Source organism: Protobothrops mucrosquamatus, unplaced genomic scaffold, assembly GCF_001527695.2.
Source record: "Protobothrops mucrosquamatus isolate PMUCROS unplaced genomic scaffold, P.Mucros_1.0 scaffold2494, whole genome shotgun sequence".
Taxonomy (NCBI): domain Eukaryota; kingdom Metazoa; phylum Chordata; class Lepidosauria; order Squamata; family Viperidae; genus Protobothrops; species Protobothrops mucrosquamatus.
Genome location: NW_015388560.1, coordinates 73,820 through 96,223, shown reverse-complemented (window position 1 = coordinate 96,223; position 22,404 = coordinate 73,820). Strand labels below are relative to the sequence as shown.

The following is a 22,404-nucleotide window of genomic DNA, read 5'->3' as shown; positions in this document are numbered from 1 at the left end:
ACTGGGCCAGGCCTGCGCGAGGGGTGAGTCGCGCAAGGCCAGCAGGACCGTCTTAGGGTACATAAGTCCGGCAAAGGGAGTCCATGGAACAGAAGGGAGGATGTTATTTAGCAGTCCTCAGGTCTTCTAAACCAGGGCCGAAAGGGAACAGTCCTCGAAAGACAGTCCTCAAGTCCTCTAGGCCGGGTCCTCTAGGCCGAGGCGGGCCAAGTCCAAGTCCAGGCCCCAAATCCTCACCCGGCCGAGGCCGCTGGAAAGGCCGCTGAGGCCGCCAAGGCCGCTGGGAAGGCTCCAAAGCCACCGAAGAGGCCGCCGAAGAAGCCACCAAAGCCGCCGAAACCGGAACGGCCGCGCCCACCTCAGCTCCGGCAATGTGAAAAAAGCCGCGATACGTTGTGACACGTCATGTGACGCGGCAAGTTTAACAACCATGTTCTAAGGGGTTCAAACCAGTGGTGGGATTCAAATACCTGAACAACTGGTTCTCTTATTGGATGCAGGCCTGGTCATCTGAGGCCTAGAACGGACATCCGGAAGTGGCATCCATGCACTTCCAGCGGGCCATTTTAGGCCTGGGAGGCCTCCTCCAGGCCTCTGAGGCCTAGAATGGATTTCCAGAAGCAGTGTGCATTCGGCCGGTTCTCCGAACTGAGCAAAATTTAGCTACCAGTTCTGCCGAACCGGTGCAAACTGGCTAAATCCCACCACTGGTTCAAACCCTCTACTGAGAATTGAACTGATAGATGGTCACACTTTAGATGACCTTATACAGTGTAATAACTTTGTAATGCCGTGAACTCTCTTTTCTTAGAGCTTATGGGGAGGTGGGCTTATATATGCCATTCTGATAGCACCTAGATACCCCTTCCGTCAAGATCTGAATGCCAGAGATAGGATGGCTTTGAAAGCTAATGTAAAGCTTGCTTCCTTCTTCCCCATGGTGACACAATTCAAGGTTACTGAATATGAAGATGTACGAATTACCCTATTTGCACCTACAACTCTAGCAACCTGTATGGCTTTTAAGACCAAAAACATTGGCCATCTATGGAGTAGTTAGTGATGGTAATAATAAAGATCAATAACCGTATAGTTCTGGTTCCTGTCCCTTGTCCACAATAACTTACTCTGCATTACTGTACCCAAACAGAGTTTCATATGCCACCTGCTGATCTCCAACAAGCTAGTTAATTATTTGTTTATTTATTATAGTAATTTGTAATATATCATTCAAACTCTAGGTGGTTTGAATTACTCAACCACTGTGGAGCAAAATTAAAATTAAATTGACTAAACTGTCAAGAATTGCTTTCCATTGCATATTTGAAATGACACAGTGTCTGTTACAGTGCAAATAATTCCTGCAAATAATCATAAGTAAGATGGTATATCAAAAAGGCTTAATATATTAATATTAAAATATATTATCACTATTCAGTTGATAATCAGATCTGTTGAGCATCATGTGACATATAATTTGTCTGTATTCCATGTTAAATTAATGTTAAATTAATGCTCAGAGTTGAGTTTCTTGTCCTTTCAAATTGGTTATTGATAAATAAGTATTCATGTCTAGGGTTTCAATTAATTTATTCTTTCATTCAATAGGAATATATATACCCAGATGCTAGAGATAGGCAGTACTTACTGTTTTTCCATAAAGGAGCCAAAAAGACACGTTTTGATCTAGAAAAATACAATCAACTCAAGGATGCTATTGTTCAGGTAATGAAAATAAATCCTTGGAGGAAATTGGAGGAAAATAGAAAATTGTCCCATGTTAGTTCTTGAAAATTCAGTAATTCTTTGATCTGGTTTCCTCATGTTTCTCTCATTTGTATTCCAAAAGACACTGTTATTTACAGCTGATTTTATAATGTTAATATAGATTTCAGCCCAGAAGGAAGTTAACATAGCTGATTAAACCTGCAGGACATTGGAAAGATAAAGCACTATAGGTAGTTCTTGACCTATGACCACAATTGAGATTGGAACTTCCATCATTAAATGATGCAGTTATTACATACGTTATGTCCAATTTGACATCTTTTATTGTGGTCATTAAGCAAATCAAATGGGTGTTAAGCGAATCTGATTTTGCTTGTTGGATACCCCCGGAAAGAGTTGCAAATGGAAATCACATGACATCGTAACAGCCCTGATTTTTGATCACATGACTGCCGGGATGCTGCATTGGTTGTAAGTCACCTTTTCAGCACAGTCATAATTTTGAATGGTCTTTAAATGAATGCTCATAAATCAAGGACTATCTTTAGTGTGTTTTCCAATGTAAAATAAGCAAACATACATTCAGAAATGTATGTTTTTGCCTGTGCACCTGTGGTCTCTTTCTTCAGACAATTGATTATGTCTAATAGCAACTAAACTCCATATATTTTGTCTACCATATTACTCAGGGGCTTTCTAAGGCAATAGAATATGGATATAAAATATATATAAAGGCTACATAATACATACACACACACTCACACACATGTACATATGTATGTATCTATGTATATAAAATGTTTAATTTGAGATGCTTGGTATAACCTTGAATTCACTAGATGTAAATTTGGAGGGTTTCACTAAGTTGTGTGAAGAAAGAAGGCAAAAGAATAGATGGAGAACTTGCAAAAGAAAAAAATCTGGCCCTGGAACCTTATCATCTCTTAGGAATAATTATTCAAAGTTGTTTTCAATGGATGGCATCTGATTTTCAGAATTGCCAGGTATCCATTATTTTACCAATCCAATTACTAAAATGCCTGCATTCCATGATTTGACCACATTACAATGCAAAATACAGTAAATTTCAAGATTGGGCCAATATGGGTCCAGTTTCATCAGACTCACCATGGTTTGGATCTAATCAATATTGCCTAACTTAATTCACTGGTATATTTGAAACTGTTGATGGCCATTCCTTCCTGTTGGAAATGCTAGTCTTACTGCCACTGGCATTATCTCAGCTTCCATAGAACATTAACAGACTTCGTTTACATGAAAAGTAAGCATTCATTGGAATGGGATATACAGGTAGTCCTCAGCTTACAACCATAATTGAGCCCATTACTAAGCAAGACAGTTGTTAAGTGAGTTTTGCCCCACTTTGCAACCTTTCTTGCCACAGTTGTTAAGTGGATCACTGAACTTGTTAAGTTAGTAACACAGTTGTTAAATGAATCTGGCTTCCCCATTGACGTTGCTTGTCAGAAAGTTGCAAAAGCTGATCACATGACCCTGGGACACTGCTATCCTCATAAATACAGGGCAGTTGCCAAACATCCAAATTTTGATCACATGACCATGGGGATGGTGCAACGGTCGTAAGTGTGGAAAACAGTCACAAATCATTTTTTCCCCCAGTGCCATTCTAACTTCTAATGGTTACTAAACTAATGGTTGTAAGTCAAGGACTACTTGTGCATATAGTCTAAGATGGGTTCAACACTTTTGTTTACCTCATGGGAAATTTCCTCGTTGTTGTTTTTTTGTGATGACCTTTTGTGAATGTGGATATGACGACTTGGAATAAGATTACCTGTAACTCCGCTGCCCCCAACCTTTTCGGCTCCAGGAACCGGTTATTTGGAGAGCAGTTTTTCCTCAGATAGAGGAGTGTGGTTTCACACGCTGCCTGCATCCTGGGTTTGTGTGGATGGGGCTTCTCTCTTGCTTGCGTGGCCTGCTTCCTGGCAGGTCACAGACCGGTGCTGGTCCACAGCCCAGGAGTTGGGGATCCCTACTGTAATGCATTACACTAGAGTATGACGGAGAGAAATATGGTACTGATGTCTTCATTTTATTGATTTTTTTTAGGCAGAATTGGACCTTAAGAGACTTCGGGATCCCTTACAGGTACATCTACCTGTCCAACAAATCAATGATAAAGACTGATAATCAGAGGAACCTCTGTATCTTGACAGAAATGGCAGATCTTTTCAAGCTCTTGCCTCTTTCATTAGAAAGCATTTCAGGTGGAAGCTGGGAGATCTTCTTGGGGTGGAGGGTTTTTAAATCATTAAAACAGAAACCTTGACTGGGGAAGGGGGTAATGTGTTCAGTGAAAATAATAATAATAATCAGGCACTGTGGAATGTTAAGTCTTTTCAAAGGGCTTAAAGATTGTCTCATTCAAACGTTTTTTCTTTTGGATGAAAATATATATTATAAAGGTGGGCATTTCATGAAGAAATTTTATCGGGGACATATTTTTCCAGCTTTGCAGTGTCTGCCCCTTGAAGAAGCACCAGCAGCCTGCTCAGCATTTTTTTTTAAATCTCTTTCAAACAATTGCACAATAATAGTGCACTAAACAAAAGAAGGAAACAATCAAGCCATTTTAAGACACCATGACTGGTGATCTAGATTGAAATAATGTCTCCATTAATCTGCAATCCAAGATTGGATCTAGTGTGTCTTGTTTTGTTTTGTTTTGTAATAGCAATGCAAAATTTCTTCTCACTCCACAAAAAAACAAAAAAAAAACAAAAAACCTCCACCTAAAACATTTTCCTCCCTGTCTGTTTACTGTCAAACAAACTTTCTCCTATACTGAAAGTTTATTGATGTTATCAGTTTTACCGGAATCACAAACTGAATAATTCCTGTTGTGAACATTTGAACATGGAAGTATTCCCACATATCTTCTTCAGCTTCACTGCCCTGATCAACTTTTACACATAAATAGTGATGTTGCATGAGAAAACTGTTCATATGCAGTCTTAAGGGAGGAATGTTTCTTCCCCCTACTCTTTCTCCCTCCAAATAGGGTAATCATCCGAATTAAAGCAAATCAAAGAATTTGGGCCTATGGTGATGCATATATGTATGCAGTACTTGACTTGAGATCATGACGCTTTATGAAGTCCCTTTAAAAGAGGGAGGATTAAATATTATGTTTGCCTAGCAGAATAACTATGGCTTGATAAGCAAAAGACTACAGTTGCACTTTGATCCACAATCCGCCTCTTCTTTAAGTAGCTTTAAAAGAACGAGCTGGTGCTGAAGGGTTAGGGTTTCTGCACACTAGCAGATGCAGTCCCTCCATCCCTAAAGGGCGTGGGAGAAAGGCAGTGGCCTCCACCACCTGCTAGAAGCCCGATAATCTTGTCTAAGCAGAACTTCCATCTTGTGCTAAACGGAACCCACGGCCTACTCTGTTGTCCTGTTGATAGATCCTGGGATGGCAGGATAAGAGATGGAAGCTCATTCTCACAAAGCTTGGAATTTCCCTTCAGTTCACCGCCTTTTCACTGTGTCAAGGCAAGAGTCTCCCACTTTCGGAGGAACCATGTTTTAAAGTGTAAAATAAATATAAACCAGACGCCAGGTGCCTTGCAGATGGGATGGTCGCTCCTTCCTCGCCCTCAATGGCATGTTGAGCTGAATGGATGCATGTTCCAAGATGTTTCCTCTTCCTACTTCCTTCCCGTCTTTCTCACTCTAATTATGTGGCTATTTTTTTTAATTTTAGAAAAAAATAAAAATTGTTAAATTATCTGTTCATCCTCTTCGTATGCAGCATTTTAAAAAGGAAGAACGCAAACAGTCCTGTAGCAGAATTGTCTTGAGTGTGTTTGGGGTGAGGGAGGGGGCATGGAGAAAAGACCTTAAAAAAAATAATAATGAACATGTGTACAATCCTGTATCATTTATTAAATATGTATAAAAGAGAAATGTACTTCTGGAACAATAAATAATTATTCTGTTTTTGAACTGTTGTCTTGAAATTTTTTCATGCTCAATTCAAGGGAGGCTCAAGGAACATGTGAACTTGGGTGTAGCAAACTTCCATTCTTTCTGTCTATAAACAAAATGTCTTGAACTCTTGATGTGTCTTTGTGCCTGTTCATGTATTACAAAAATGCAGCACAAAAATATTTCAATATAGGAAATGAATCCCATAAATCATGGCATATCATTTTATTTACAGACTTTTAAAATGTGTTTCATCTACATTATAGGTATTTTCATAATGGATTTGCTTCATCTCTCTCTTTCTATCTCTCTCTCTTTCTCTCTCCCTCTCCCTGCCTCCCAGTTATTTAAGTATATTTATAAGTCATTCATATATAGATGATATCTCTTTTATGTTTTCTAAATTAAGCACTTGTCATTAGGGATGGCACACATTTTTATTATGTAGCAATTCAATTGTCAATCACAGGGAAAATCAAAGTCTTGGACATGATGCCAGTGATATGGACAAACAGGCTGGCAAAGTTATGGGATGGAGACATCAACAAATGATATTCCAATACTTTTCCAGTAACATTATTGCAAAATGAATTGCTAGTCAAAGAGTAGCAAAAATGAAACAGCTGTATCTTCTTTCTACATAAAGAATGATATACCAAGAATGTAAACCTAGCATTATCCCTAATACCACACATTCTGTGTGGGCAATTTTTAAATACCTCTTTTTATTTGATACCACTTTCATGTACAACAATGTGTGATCATATAGCACCTGTAAGCACTGGGGCAAATGTAAGAGCTCATTGCCTTTTTCTTAATGGTGTGTGCAGATGCTGCTTATGTTGATTCCACCATTTTGAAAATATAAATAGTGGATTCATACAATATACAAACAAAGAATCAAGATTACGTGTATTGTTAATACCATTTTATAATGCCTTGGTAAGACCACACTTGGAAAATTGCATCCAGTTTTGGTCGCCATAATATAAAAAAGATGTTGAGACTCTAGAAAGAGTGCATAAAGAGCAACAAAGAAGATTAGGGGGCTAAAGGCTATAACATTTGAAGAATAGTTGCAGCAATTGGGTATATCTAGTCTAATGAAAAGAAAGACTAGGGACAACATAATAGCAGTGTTCCAGTATCTAAGGGACTATCCCAAAGAAGAAGGGGTCAACCTAGTCTCCAAAGCAGCTGAAAACATAAGAAGCAATGGATGAAAACTAATCAAGGAGAAAAGCAACCTAGAACCACTGAGAAATTTCCTGACAATTAGAACAATTAATCAGTGGAATGATTTGCTTCCAGAACTTGTGAGTTCTCCGACACTGGAGGTTTTTAAGAAGAGATTGGACAACCATTTGTCTGAAATGGTATAGGATCTCCTGCTCGAGCAGGGGGTTGGACTAGAAGACCTCTGAAATCCTTCCAACTCTGTTATTCTCTTAAGTTAATGCAGTCAGATCAAAGGCTTTCCTAGTCTAATACTGAATCTCCATTATCCAGATGCATATGGAAAGCCCACAATCAAATAAAGATCTATTTGTCAACTCTACAATGAGCCTAGCTGCAGCCATCTTTCTCATTTTAGGTTGCCACCTGCCAAGGAGGGAGAGGTTTTTTCACACTTTCACAGACTCCTTGCTAGTCTAAACAATATTCTGTCCCATGGGAATCAAGGTCATCTCTTACTCCCGGGACTAGGAACAGGGCGGTGTATTAGAAAGTCCGCCAAACATATCTTGGGGAACGTAGTAAAATGCATATTCTTGGGGGTGGGACATTAAGGCAAGGAAGCTTGCCTTAATGCTGCTATTTAATTGGGCTCACTGTAATAATCCTTTCAAAGCATGGACACAGCAACTAATCATAAGAAGTAAATTGCATTGGATGCTGAAAATGATTTGGGTTTTTTAAAAGTTGCCATGGGTGTAGTCACTACTAATTATGCAGCCGTAACAATCTTGCGATTGTAAGATTGATGAATGCTATGCAAAGAAGACTTGCTTTTATATGCCCAAATCTTTCACCAATTTTTTTTGCATCATTTTGTAGATATTGTAGCATATTCCTCATTGTTATTTTCACAACAACAAAAATCCTCAAACACAAAGAAAGTGTATCTATGGCGATTCTCAGTCATCCAGGTCATGGTTATCCCATGGTTGAAAAAAGGTGCTTTTTTCAAAAGACAACTGGACTTTCTTTGTTTTTCCTTGAAGACTTTTTGTTTCTCATCCAACAAGCTTCTTCAGTTCTGACTGAGTCAGAACTGTTGATTGAGTCAGAACTGAAGAAGCTTCTTGGATAAGAAGCGAAACGACTTCAAGGAAAAACAAAGTCCAGTTGCCTCTTGAAAAAGCACCTTTGGGACAAGGAAAGCATATGAGTTTCTTTTTCCCAGCTGTTAACCTTTCTTCCTTTTCAGCTCTATGTAAACATTTTGAACTCTACAAATATGTTAAGGACTATAATCAGAACTATATTAAAAGCATGGATGCACTATAGAATTATATAAATACAATGTGAACTGACAGATTTGTTTTAGATTCCTTTCCTAATTATCTCCTATGTAGCATTAGCATCTTTTACAGAAGGCATACATTGGCACAATATTTTCTGGAACTCAAATTTTGACTTCTCATTACCATTTGAGGCTCAGCACAGAACCTGGATGTTGCTCTTTAATAATTGACAAATTCTCAAGACAACCTCTTATCTTGCTAATGGACTGTGAAAAGTTTTTTGAAAGTCTAAAGAAGAATACAATACTGGATTTCTATCTACATGCCTGTTGACCTTCTGAAGAATTTTTAAGATTAGTGAGGTGGGACTTCCAGATACTGCCTTGTTTTTCTTTATATCCTTGTACTTTTAGTAATGACTTAAGCGAGTTAATCCAGAAAAAAACTTGCTTGTAATTTCTTTCATCAGTATTATGTACTCCTTTACATTCCTCCAGAGTGTAATATATTAGAATACTGAAGTTCTTATAGAAGAGAATATAGCTAGCTCAAGAATGAACTGTAGAATCCACCAGGAATGAATTCATCCACCAGGACTCCAAGGTCCCTCTCACAGATACTGTTTTTGAGCCAGGTCTCGCCTAATCTGTATTTATACCTTTGATTTTTCCTGCCTAAATGTAAAACTTTGCTTTTCTCCACATTAAAATTCATTTTGTTGGATAGGGCCCATTGTTCAAGTTTGTCAAGATCTTTTTGGATCCTGAGCTTGTCTTCTGGGCTATTGGGTATTCCTGCCAGTTTAGTGTCATCTGCAAATGAGTCCCCCTTCTATTCCCTCATCTAAGTCATTTATGAAGATATTAAAGAGTACTGGGTCTAAGACGGAGCCTTGTGGTACACTATTGCTTACTTCTCTCCATGTGGATGTAATATCATTGAGGACTATTCACTGAATATGGTTTGTCAGCCAGCTACAGATCCATCTGGTGTTGATGTTGTCTATCCCAGCTTTTTCTAGCTTACTAAGCAGCAGGTTGTGGTCTACTTTGTCGAATGCCGTACTGAAATCTAAGTATACTATGTCCACAGCATTTCTCTGGTCTACTAATTGAGTCACTTTATCAAAGAATGAAATAAGATTGGTTTGGCATAATCTGTTATTAACAAACCCCTGCTGGCTACTAGTTATAACTTTGTTTGCTTCTAGTTGTTTGCAGATCTGTTTTTTTGATTATCTTTTCCAGGATCTTCCCAGATATTGATGTTAGGCTGATTGGTCTGTAGTTTCCTGGGTCTGGGTTTTTTTTTCCTTTCTTGAAGATGGGAACCACATCAGCCCTTTCCCACTCCTGAGGTACTTCCCTGGTGCTCCAGGAGTGATAGTCACTCTTTCCTATTAGTTCAAGTAATCTCAAAATTCACAATAGATCCAAGCTGCCATTTAGGATTAATTCTGAAGTCATTTCTAGGGTGTAGTTAGTTACCCTGTTCAAGCCATGTAAATCTGAGTGACGCACCCATTAGAATTCTTCTTCATTTAAATGTTCTGATTTCACTCTCTGATTCAAACTCCTGATAGTTACTTTCAACTTGCATTGTCACTTTTAACTTGTATTTTCACTCTCATCAATTCTGTGAAAATGTCTACTGTCTGGATTTTTAATTTGTTCTGCTCTCTAGGCTCCTATGGGATATGGTGTCATACTTGATTATTGGATCGGTGTTTAGAGCAAACTCTTGAAATCCAGAATTCAATGTTCTATGACGGTATGTTGTCTATCATACAATACTGGATTTGTCAATAATGAAATACATCAACAGCACAGGATATACAGATCCATATGCACAAAAATCCAACATGTTTTCTTTCTTTTTAAATTAACATGTCATCAGTTCCCACCAGATTCATAAAAGCTTTCAAACCATACAAAACAAATGTCTATGGTACATAAATTCCAAATATACAAGAACAGAATTTTAATAACAATATCAAATATAAATAACAATATTATAATATATAAATATGAAAAATCACCTGGACAAACAAAACAAATTCTCAAAAGCTCTTTGGCAAAAAAGCTTTCACTAATCTCTGGAAGGCCGTGTTATTAAGAGCTCCATTGCTAATGTAAGTACCCACATAAAGAACTTTTTTTTTTAGTTTCTCTTTTCCCCTCTGTGTTTTCTATTCTTTTTCAGGAAGCAAAGTGCACAGTTAAATCCTTGAAACATGAAGAAGAGGAAGTGAAAATGTAGAATGTATATTCTATTAAAGCAAGGAAGATATTGACCTTCAGTTGACTCCAATTTGCCTCTAGCAAAACTCTGGAGGTATTCTGTTTTCTCACAAAGACTTAAAAGTGTTCTTTTGCTTCACTCTCCAATTCCAATGTGACAAAGTCTTCAAAACTGGTGCCACTTTCCAGTGAAAACCTCACAGTGATGACATGAGTGGAATTCAAAGACAGCATTGAATGCAAACATTCCCATTATATGCGTAATGCTTTGAAAATAAAAAATAAACATCAGTGGGTTAACACTTGTTTTTTTCTGGAACTTCATAAACAATTATGTGCAACATAAACTGATCACACTTAATCCCATTATATGGATTAAATGGTGATAAGATAATAAGATAGATAGAAATGACCAGAGAAAAGAAGACCCAGTTTTGCGTTGTGCGCCAGTTGCGGCCTTTCCTGGACCAGGATTCCCTGTGCTCAGTCATTCAGTCTCTAGTCATCTCACGGCTGGACTATGATGATGCACTCTTACATGGGGCTACCCTTGAAGAGCATCCGGAAGCTACAGCTGGTGCAGAGTGTGGCAGCTGTCAGAATCCAGTTATATTTCATCTCTAGTTATCAACTATGGAAAACCCCATTTCTGCCCTCTCTGGATTCTGTCATACTACGAAAGGGAAGGGGGATAAGCAAAGGGGTTTTATGGCCCTCACTTCCTTCCTTACAACTTCAAAGGGACTGAATGTGGATCGCACCAAAAGGACTGATCATAACAATAGGGCCCATCAGCTTTCATCTACTCCTCTCTGAAGTTTCCCTTCCGCCGGCCGTGAGGAAAAGGGGGTGGAAATGTAACGCCTGGGATTGTCGCTGGAAGGACGGTGGGGTGGGGGGGCTGCTTGGGAACACTTAAAACCTTGAACCGTAGGGCTTGGGCCCCAGGTCCTGTCTAGAACACCTGCAACCATCTTCTCTTAATAAAGATGCCTGTTGGAAGAAATATTCCAAGAGTTCTGTCTTCTTAAGATGCAAAGTGGGGTGGGTCCTTACAGCAGCGCAGGCAGTTTTGGGGGGGCCCTGTGACACCACTGCTCTGCAAGCTGCACAACTTACCAGTTTGCTTCTGGGTGCAATCCAAGGTGTTGGTGATTACTTTTAAAGTCCTTTGTGGCATGGGTCCAGGTTACTTGAGGGACTATCTCACCCCACTGAGATTGGCCTGTACCACTTGTGCCAGCAGAGGAGGCATGCTATGGGTCCTGTCAACCTGATTATTCCGGCTGGCAGGGTCCAAGAGGAGGGCCTTCTCTGCTTTTGCTCCTGCCCTCTGGAACATCTTGCCCCCCCCAAGGTGAGATTGGTCCCAACCCTCCTATCCTTTCATAAGGGCCATAAGATATGGCTCTGCCAGTCAGCTTGGGACCCCAGTGGGGGATCAGCCCAGTGGAAATGGTTGATTAATCACAGATCCCACCCAGTCCCCCGCCCTCCCCCTCCCCCATGTGTCTTTGGTTTTAAGGTTTGATTTTAACATTTTTGTTTTAACCAAGGTATAAGTGTAAGCAGCCCAGAGTTACCCTATGGTAAGATAGGTGACCAACAAATTTTATAAATAAATAAATAAAACTAGCTGAGATATCAACCCCAACTAACACAAAGCTGTGCAAAAAAGATTTGGATCCTGTCTGTTGCATTTAAGTCACATTGAAATGAATAGAATTTAAGTCTTAATTAACTGATCTGGTTGATATCAGTGGAACCCAAATTCATCTTATATAGCTTGGCTTCAGTCTTGTTGAAAATAAATAATCCTTACTATATGCACAGAGATGGAAAGATTCAGCACTTCCTATTCTGAAGAAATGGTTGATGAAGTTGATAGATTTTGCTGAAATGTATAAATTGACTTCTTTGATTAGAGGAAAGACATTTTCTACATTTATTGGTACAGTAACTGGAACCCTCTTACGGACCTTTTTCATAAAACTGAATTTGTAATCTATGGGTTTGATGATTAGACAGGATAGATTATAGAAAGAAAAGTACTGTGATATAACTTCAGAGAGAGAGAGAGAGAGGTTAGAATACATTTGTACATATAACTGTTGGGAAGAATAATGGAAGTTACTTCTTTATATCTCTTTTTTCCTATTTTTCTTCACCTTTTCCTTTCTTGCACTTTTTGCTTTTGTGATTTCTTTCTTTTTATTTTTTCTTCCTTACTTTGTATTAGTTTGTGTTCATTTTTATCCTCTTGTTTAAAAATCTTAATAAAAAGTATATAGAAAAAAAAATAAAATAATCCAATATGTTATAAAGGAGATATGCAAATATCCAAAATCCCTTTTTAATGTGACAGAAGGAGAAGCTATTTCTATGCAAAATCAATCAAAATTATTATTTTTCTTTCCTGTTGTGCCCATAACTGGAATGCAGTTCTGGAATGACACTCACAGACATTCAGCCAAAGAAACTTTGTGTTCTTTCTGGCAATTCTTTTTGTCCAATACTTTTTGGCTCTTTTCTACATCCTTTTCAACCTCACTCCCCCTTCTATACAACCATTTTTCGGAAAAAATCTCTCCCCCCACCTCCCAAATATTTCTTATTTGGCTTTAAATATTTGGATGAAATAAATAATTTAACAGGCAAACACAATTACCATTCCAGCTGCCTTTTTTTAAACAAAATTTCTTGCCCATGATGGGTTATACAGTGTTTCATCCTGGATATTCTCCTTTTCTCTGTTATTATCACTTACCAAAGGGCAGTTGAGGATTCCTGCACTACTATTAGCAGCAATTAAAAATATGATGAGTATAATCCCCAATGCAAAGTACTGTATAATGTTGGAGCGTAAATATAATAGTATAAGAGTAGGTTTTAGAGATTAAGTGTAGAAGCGTAAAGAGAGGGATTTAGAGATATGGATTTCATTTCCTATTTCCACATCTCATTTATTTCTCTATTTTTACAAAATGCTTATTTGATTCATTTTTTTGTATACTGCTGTTTCAGCATGTTGCCTTAGATTATTTTTCCATTGTCTACCTTGGTCTTCAGTTCCAGTAATGTTTCCGTTAAAGCCAAGTAAATTCTTTTTTCTTGCTTTTCTTGCTATTTTTAACTTTTGTCATGATGGAATGTGAGCTCCTAGAGTTGTAGTCTCACTTGTTTTTTTCCCTTTAATGTGAATTCCCCCCCCCTAGTTCTTTGACCCTTAGCAATCAATTTTGGAAGTATGTCTTATCTGCAATGTTCAGCCTTGAAGTAAACAGCCCCAGGGCATTGTCATGGAAAGCTAGTTCTTGATGGCTTCACGACAGCTACAAAACAGCAATGTTTCTCAATCCCCATTCCTGAAAGTTATTTCAAGTAGTCTTTGACTTACAACTACAATTGAGGCCAAGATTTCTGTTGTTAAATGAGACATTTGTTAAGTAAACTTTGTCCCGTGTTACAACCTTGCTTGCCACAGTTGTTAAGTGAATCACTGCAGTTATTATATTAGTAACACGGTTGTTAAATCAATCTGACTTGCCCACTGACTTTGCTTGTCAGAAGGTCGCAAAAAATTATCACATGACCCCAGGACACTGCAATGGTCATAAATATGAGTCAGATGCCAAGCATCTGAATTTTGATCACCCGACAGGATGCCACAATGGTCATAAGTATAAAAAACGTAAGTCACATTTTTCAGTGCTGTTGTAACTGTCTGTGGTCACTGAACAAACAGTCATAAGTCAAGAATCACCTGTACTTAATGTGGCTATTTAATATATATGTAACACACACATATCCACACACACACACACGCACACACACAAATATTTATGGTATCTGCCCGGGATGCAAAATAGAAGAGGGAATTAGTATCAGAAATGATCAGAATTTGAAAATGTGAACAAAGGAACCTTTAGTTGATTTTAGTCTTCAGGAAATCTGCATTGTTGTCTGCTCAGAACCTATGTTTCTAAATAAATATTTCTATATCAGTAGGAAGTTTGAAGCAATCCTCAGTTTGAAAGTGATAATCTTCTGGACAACATCATTCTTCTATTATGTTATATACTGTTTCTACTTATCCAGAAACAATGCAATTCTTAATTCTAGAAAAATACCTCTCAGGAGATTAGAAATCACATAACATTCTTCCACCATAGAATGGGAGATGGCGTTACTTCTCTGTTGCAGCCTTTAAAATAGGACAAACCTGAACTAGAGGTCACTGATCTTTTTGTTATAATCATTTCTCACTGAAAACCAGAGAGCTGAACCTAGTTTCAAAATGAATAATGTGAGCTATCAATATATGCTGGGCAGGGAAAGGAAAACCAAGCATTAGAATCTTAATAGGTGCTGCTATTTCAAACCTGACATTTGTAATTTTAAAACTAAAGAATACAACAACTCTTGCTCTGTAGTTGCTTCTCCCATATTGTTCTATCTTCATCTACAGAAAAACCTACCATTTTTCTGTAAGGGTTCTGCAGTTTAAAAAAAAAATCTGTTTTCATTCATTTGCTACCTATCAGTTTTTATCACAGCCATTTTCCGCCTCTTCCCCATCACCCAATTACATGCAGAGGGAAATCTATGATTTTTAGGGTTTGTTAACCATTTTCAGCACTGCTCAGTGATTTCAGCTTGCCACAATTTCCCATCTATCATATACCAAAATAAGTCATTTTCCCCCCTTGATTGACTCAAAAGATATCTGGCTCACCCTTTTGACCTTTCAAATTTGTGGGGGATGAACTATTTCCCAACATCTTTGGGGACAGATTGTTTCCCATCTTTAATCTCTTAATTCTCTCCTCCACCATCTACTCCTTTCTAACACCCAACTCACCCATTCTTGAGTAAGACACTTCTGGGTTTTTCTAAAAGAATAAGAAAATGTGATTTCTTTCTGAACTATAGTTGCTTACATTAGGTAGAACCAAGTGGGGTTAATCATAAAGAGATTTATGAGATTTGCCTTCTATTAAATCAAATAATTACAGGTGAGTCAAGATCCAGAGCAAGGCATGCAGAGATTGCACCTTTTTGGAGAGGAGGTGGGTGGGTTTGGAAGGGAAATGCAGTCAAAACATGTAGATGGCTTGGTGACCAGAATGGGACAACTCACCACTGACAATTCACCATAGCCAAGTCGCTGTGACCAACTCACTGTGGGACAACTCGTTGCGAGACAATTCAACAAATACAAAAGTTAAATTAATTTCAATGGAACCGTGACCAATAATAACAAAATATTTTTTTTAATTTCAACAAAAATGTGGTCACCGGTAATAAATGGACCTGAATGAAACAATGTGGTATTGAATTGTCCCGTGGCGAGTTGTCTTGTGGTGATTGATCGTGGCAAGTGAGCTGTGGCGAGTTGGCCACTGCTAGTAGACTTAGACTCTTTGGTGACAGATTGGGAAAGTTAAAAAATACAATTTAGGCAATCTATCTCCAGTCAACAACACAGTCCTTTCAGCAGTTCCAAGAAAGCTCCACACCCATTTGCACTACTCAGGTGACTCTGATGACACAGATAAACCTCCAACTGGTCTCAACAACTCTCTAAAAGAAGGCAAATGACCAGCTCTCTGCAAGGAATATAAATCCTTCCATTCCCCACCATCCAGTCAGAGCTGAAGAAACTTCTTGGATGAGAGACAAAACATCTTCAAAGAAAAATAAGAAAGTCCAGTTGCCTCATGAAAAAGCACCTTTGGGATAGTTTTTTGCTTGTTTTCCAAGGCCTAACACAGAAGATCCATCTGGTTCCTTCTCTAATACCACTAGACATTTATTAATGTGGCCAGCTGAATGTCTGAAATATATATTGCTGTATCTTATTCTGTATTATGTTTCTCTTGCTTGCAATGCTCTATTTCAGTATCCAATGTAGTGTTGGGTTGATTAAAATTTTGTTTTAAATTTGCAAATAAATGTTTCTTAGATGGGCAAGAAAGAAAGGGTTGAAATTCTTGAATAATGTTCCTTGGAGTAGAAGTATTACTTGGTTCAGTAGGCCCAAGGAAACCAGCAACCTTTGACTTTGACTGACAATCGATGTTTATGGGATTTGCAACAGCAGGCAAAATCACCGGCTACAGATAATGTCAATCCATCATAACAAAGGAGCAAGGACAAAGGGTGGGGCAGGAAAAAACAACCTCCGAAGTCTGAGTTCCCTGTGCTCCAGCCTAAAATTGCTGATGGCTCATCCTTGAATTCCTTGCTCAGAAGTTCTACACCGACACACCGGAAGTAGGTTACCTTTATAATGGTGGGAAATGCCTTTAGTTTATTCATTTTGCTTGGATGGTATCAGCCAGCCATATCAGATTATAGCCAGCTGGTGAAGGGATTGGCAGCTGTAGTTTCACACATTTGGAGAACACCAGATTTGGGGAAGGCTTCACAGGGTTCCCTCCACCCCAAAATGTTTCCCTCCATTTTAGCAAAACCAGGAGTGAAGTATTGTTCTCTGTTGTTGTTCAATTTCAGAGTTGCTTTTCTTAGTCATAGAAGCAGAAAAGATAGATAAAGGCCACCATCTTCCCCCATCTCCACAGGATGTCTGTGTGTCTCTTCCTTAGTTGTCCTTCTGGATAAGATAGCAGATAGGTCACTACAGGGCACATTGCAAGCAAACAATTGGAGGATGGCTTTGCAAACAAAATGAATGACTCCAGGGAGAAAAATACCCCCCCCCCTTGTCTCTGAAAAGCATTGCTGTTGTGGGCAGGTCAAGGCTACAGTGGAGGCTATTATCATCTTGGCCTCTTCCTCTGATAAAACTCCCAGTACCCACAAGACTTTCTCTCCGTATGTACACTTCGCTTCAAAATAGCAGAGCCTGAAGGTACCTGCTAGAATTATAAGAAATAGACTGACCTCTTCTTCAATGCGTCCTGCTGAGTCTTCTCGATGCAGATATCTTTGCCACCAAGAGATGTTACTGCTGTTCGTGTTGTCCTTTTGCGTCCACACTAATATGCAGTCCTTGCAGGAGAATACAGTGGGTGAGTACTTGTAAACATCCATTAACTGGAAAAAGGCTCTGTTCTTGTCCAGACCTGGTGTTTCTTTTGAGGCCTTTATAGGGCACTCATACGTAGTGGACAAAATGCCTCGTTGCTTGCTTGCTGCATGCAATTTGGAAGAAGATTTGCACTTTCCGTTTTGTTTTGTTTTGCAGGGAACATGGATTTCTGTAGCATTTAGCACAATAAATTGTTCTTGTAATTACTTTGTGTAATCCCAGAGGATTACAGAGGAGCATAGCTGACTCAGGAATTCTGGGAGTTGAAGTCCATGAGTCATAAAAGAGCCGAGGTTGCCTACCCCTGAGAGTAACCAAAACTTCATATATAGTGCGAAAGGATTGAGATGACTCTTAATTCTCCTCACATCTGTTGTTGCCTGCTTGCTTATGCCATAGCTAGCTAAAGAATCCTATAGATTCCCAGCAGCACAATTTCAGATAACTACAGAAAAAGCAATGAGAAGTGGGAAGGACCCAATATATTAATGGAATTCTGTTCCATTTATGCCTTTGATGTGTAATAGAGTATCACCACTCACAATTATGGATACTTTCTCCTTTACTTTCTAATAAGACCTACATGGCTACATCTTTCTGTGGTAAGTAACGCACAACAGTTTCAGTCTGCTCTATTTTTATTCAGTTCTGTGAAAATGGGACTTTATCCCATTCTAGTGCTAAAATACACAAGGAATAAACAGATTTTGCAATAGTCCCAGAAATCAAGACATCTCTCCCTCCCCCCTCATTTAAAATTAAATATGATCTTGAGTGAACCATAAAATGCTAGGTAGAGGATTATTGCAAATAGAAGCATATTATTATTAAATAGAAGCATATTATTAGAACATGATTCTTGTGATTTGTAAATTTCTTTCAAATTATGGCTACATAACAGTTGAGGAGAGTCTTCTATATTCTAACATACTTTTGAATACTCTGATGTATTTGTGTGATACGTTTTATTCAGAGGCTAATACTGTGTGCCTAGAAATTTAGCAATTTTATTTTTATCCCAATTGTATTAGGTAGGTTATGCGCAATAATTCAAAAGACGACTTTCCCATTGCCACCATAAGGTTCATGGCAGATATTTCATTATACATGGGGAAGTCAAGCAAATATTGAGTGTTGATATATTTCCATATTTATTTGATAAGCAATTCTAAATTAGAATTCAATGAAGATGTCTCTAAAGGGTATGACAAAACATGGGAACATCCACACATTCACTGCTATTTTGAAATCAAGGGATTATTTTGAAAGGGAAATTGATTTATTGGTTATGTGATATCAAGTCAGCACTGACTCTTTGTAGCTAGATCTTCACCAGGATGAACAGTTCCCAGCCTGGTCCTTCAAGTCTTCCAATGGTGTATTCATCACCGTGCAGCTTGCTGCTGGTCATCCTCTTCTTTTCTTCTGCCTTTCCCAGAATTATAGACTTCTCAAGGGAGCTTGGTCTTCACATAATGTGTTCCAAATATAACTACAATTAAAAATAATTAAAAGGGAGATTAGTATTCCAGTGGCAACAATCCATCTTCCAAGATCAGTCCATTCAGAGGTTTGTGGAAAAGGCCAGCATTATATGAGCCATAATCCATAATACTATCATATTAACAGGGTGAAATTAATTATTCTAAATTCTGTGCAACCACAGAAGAAATTCAATTTTTAAGAATGTAATGGTAGAAAAGTTCTATGAAACTCTAAACCAGTCAATCGTAGTTTAGTCTGGCATGAAGTTACTCAATCTGGACAGCAAAATCTGGATGTCTACTTTTATAAATGGCTACTTGAATTCTTGTAACCCAAATCAGATAGCCTTAGCCATGCAAGCAGTGGTGTAAATGCATTAAGGTAGCAGTGATAGTTATTTTCTAACCCAGAGGCTCTTAGTCAGACTTTCAGCCTTTAAACCAAACCAACCTCTTTCTGATATGCAGCTACAGGGTCAAAAGGCATCCATAGAGGAGTCAGGTTGCCTAGAAGGGTGGACTGGGTTGGACAGAATGACATGCAGGAGGTGCTGTGAGTGAGCAGAGTGGCCACACTCAGTGCATACTGACTAGACTGACCACTAGTTGGCAGCAAAGAGATACAACCCTCCTCTTTGCTATCATCTTGTGGTCATCTGGATACTTACAACCTATATCCAGGGCTTTTTTTGTCATAGAACGCCCAGAACGGAGTTCCGGCACCTTTTTTGGATGGAACCTTTTAGGGTAGGCAAGGCGGGTTGTATGACGTGTGTGAGTTCCGGCACCTTTTTTTTTTTTTTTTTTTACAAAAAAAGCGCTGCCTATATCTGATAACTTAGTACTGACACAACTTAGTGGCATCGATCCATCCCCAAGAGAATGTCCTGAATTGCATAGCTGCAGCTCCTCCTCAAAAAAATTGTCTGCTCAAATCCCAGGCACTAACAAATCTGATCCCTTGGAATTGGCCATTAGAATATAAGTTGATTCCTAAAATTAACACAGAGATTCCATCTGATATTTTGCCTTGGGGCCCAGAAACCTTGATGTATTCCTCCACTAGTATGATACCCAAACTTAGCTCATATAGTTGATTGCAACCTCAGAAAATTGGTTTAAATTAAGTAAATCATGATTAAGAGTTGCAAGCCATTGACAAACATACACATTCATTCGGTGAGGAGATTTATGTAACTGCTGAACTCATAGAACTACAACATAGAAAAGTAAAACAAGACACCCATAGACTTAAAATCATCACACACAACCCAAATGCCACACCACTCACATATCATGTGTATTGAGTTCAGTTTTCATCCTGGCCCAAATAATCATGTATTTAAATTTAAATCATGTATTTTTATTTTGACTCTAGCAAGCAGCATGTATTGTCTGAATATTGGAAACAAAGAATGTGATGAATTGCACACACTCCACAATCTATATTCATAAGCAAATGAACCCACAATAAATTGCTAGCCATCACAGTATTTTCTCATTAAGTAACAAGGCATTTTTCTTTTCAAATTACATCGATATTTCACTGTACCTAAAATACAGGTTTGGATAATATAAGAGTTGAAGGCAGCCCAATGGCCAATGAAATTCTAAAAGGGAGGAAAATATTTTTTGCTTCATTTTGATGTACCAAATTAAAGAAACTGACTTATTTAGCAAAAGAAGAAAGAAAACAATCCATTTGTTTCAGTCCCAGGAAGGTTAATAATAAATCCTGCTTTAATCCTACAGTCAGCTTGGATTACCTGGTATTTAATCAGGTGTTAAATATATGCACAAATATAAAGGGCAAATTTGGAAGCTGCAGTGAATTAGATGCATCACCGATGAAAAGTGTAATGAATGTTCTTATCATATTCTCCTTTGCAGTCTTCACTTTAAATCTTGGGAGTTTTCTGAAATTCTGTTTGCTGGGAGGAGGTTGACAGAGATGTCCTTTGCTCATCTGAAATCTTGCGTTGCAGGTGACAGGTTGTTGGATAATCAAGATCTGAGAATTGTTCAAGGGCAGCAACTCCTAGATCTGAATTGCAAGAAGGCAGACAGAGAGAGCTGGAAAGGAAAGCATGGTGGCAAGGATCAGGGTTTGAAGATGGCTCATTATGGTCAAATGACACAGAACACTGACTCTTTCATTAGGAATGAGGAACCTGGATTCTTTGTTTGCATGAATTGAGAATCTCTAGCTCTCTGGTATCAGTCAGAATAACAGAATAATAAGAGTTGGAAGAGACCTTGGAAGTCTTCTAGTCCAACCCCCTGCTCAGGCAGGAGGCCCTGGCCTATACCATTCCAGACAAGTGGCTCTCCAGTCTCTTCTTAAAAACCTCCACTGATGGATCACCCAAAACTTCAGAAAGCAAGCTGTTCAAAATTGCTAAGATTTTGTCTTGTCCCCCTTTTAAGCCTATTTAAGCAGGTACTAATTTTCACATTCCCGTTTGGTTATGTCTTGTTAAAAAAAAAAGGAAAAGAAAAACATCTTCTTTGCAGAATAACACTAGCTTTCCTACTACCTGTCTGCAAATGATTTGTTATGCCCCTGTGACCACAAACGTTTTGCAAGCTGCACTTATTACCAGTTGGCACTTCAAGATGCTGGTTATCACTATGAAGCCCTCCATGACATAGGGCCTGGTTATTTGAGGGATGGTCCATCTATGGCTGTTTCTAGGGTCCAGGGTGATCAGGCAGCGTGGACAAGCTCTGAGTCCTTCTGATCAAGCAGTGTTCTCTAATGTAGGGGTCTTCTGTCAGCTAGGCTCTGAAGCCCCAAGGAATTCCTCATATATATATGCTGAATATAAGAGAGCCAGTTTGGTTAGGCAGGGCAGTTAATAATTAAGGTTGCAGGCTGGAAATAAGGAGATTGTGGGTACAAAGCCAGCTGGGGCACCTTGAGCCAGTCACTCAGTTTCCCCAGGAAGCAGGCAATGGCAAACCACTTCCAAAATCTTGCCAAGAAAACTGCATGGACTTGTGCAGGCATTCACCAGGAGTCAACACTGACACAAATACCCTGTTTTGCTCCTATAGATCAGAGAGAAAAAATCTCCTTCTTTTGCTTACTCATAGAAGATTAATGGGCTCATATAACACAACTTTCTTTTGGTGGCAAAAGAAAAATCCTCTGGCGTGCTTTATGCATCAATCAGATTAGTCCTTCCTTTGCTGGTTACAAGCAGCCCTTCCTGACAGAGCTGTCCTCAATTACCACCATAGGAAACGGAGAAGACATCCTAATCACACAGCCAAGCAAGAAAAGGCTTTGCTTTGTCTCTCTTTATAAGAAATAGGGAAGTCTTCCTTCTTCCCAGAGACACTCTGGCTCTCAATTATTGATTAAATAAGTTTTTCCCAAACTGAAGCCATCTATCAATGTTGGCTGTTGCAGTTATAGTTCTCACAATTTCCCATTGGTCACACTAGTGGGA

At 38.7% G+C, this 22,404-nt stretch overlaps 2 protein-coding genes across 2 annotated transcripts in view; both read left to right on the top strand.

Moving 5' to 3' along the window:
• Positions 1 to 4,472, top strand: part of MCU (mitochondrial calcium uniporter) — a 22,297-nt gene extending 17,825 nt beyond the window's left edge. The window contains exons 6-7 of the mRNA XM_015825123.1: positions 1,609 to 1,725; positions 3,823 to 4,472. Of these exons, the coding sequence (XP_015680609.1) occupies positions 1,609 to 1,725; positions 3,823 to 3,900 (195 nt within the window). The 3' untranslated portion in view covers positions 3,901 to 4,472. The remainder of the gene's footprint in view (positions 1 to 1,608; positions 1,726 to 3,822) is intronic.
• A 12,903-nt stretch (positions 4,473 to 17,375) lies between these two features.
• Positions 17,376 to 22,404, top strand: part of OIT3 (oncoprotein induced transcript 3) — a 43,789-nt gene continuing 38,760 nt past the window's right edge. Inside the window, exon 1 of the mRNA XM_029285919.1 lies at positions 17,376 to 17,445. Within this exon, the coding sequence (XP_029141752.1) occupies positions 17,376 to 17,445 (70 nt within the window). The remainder of the gene's footprint in view (positions 17,446 to 22,404) is intronic.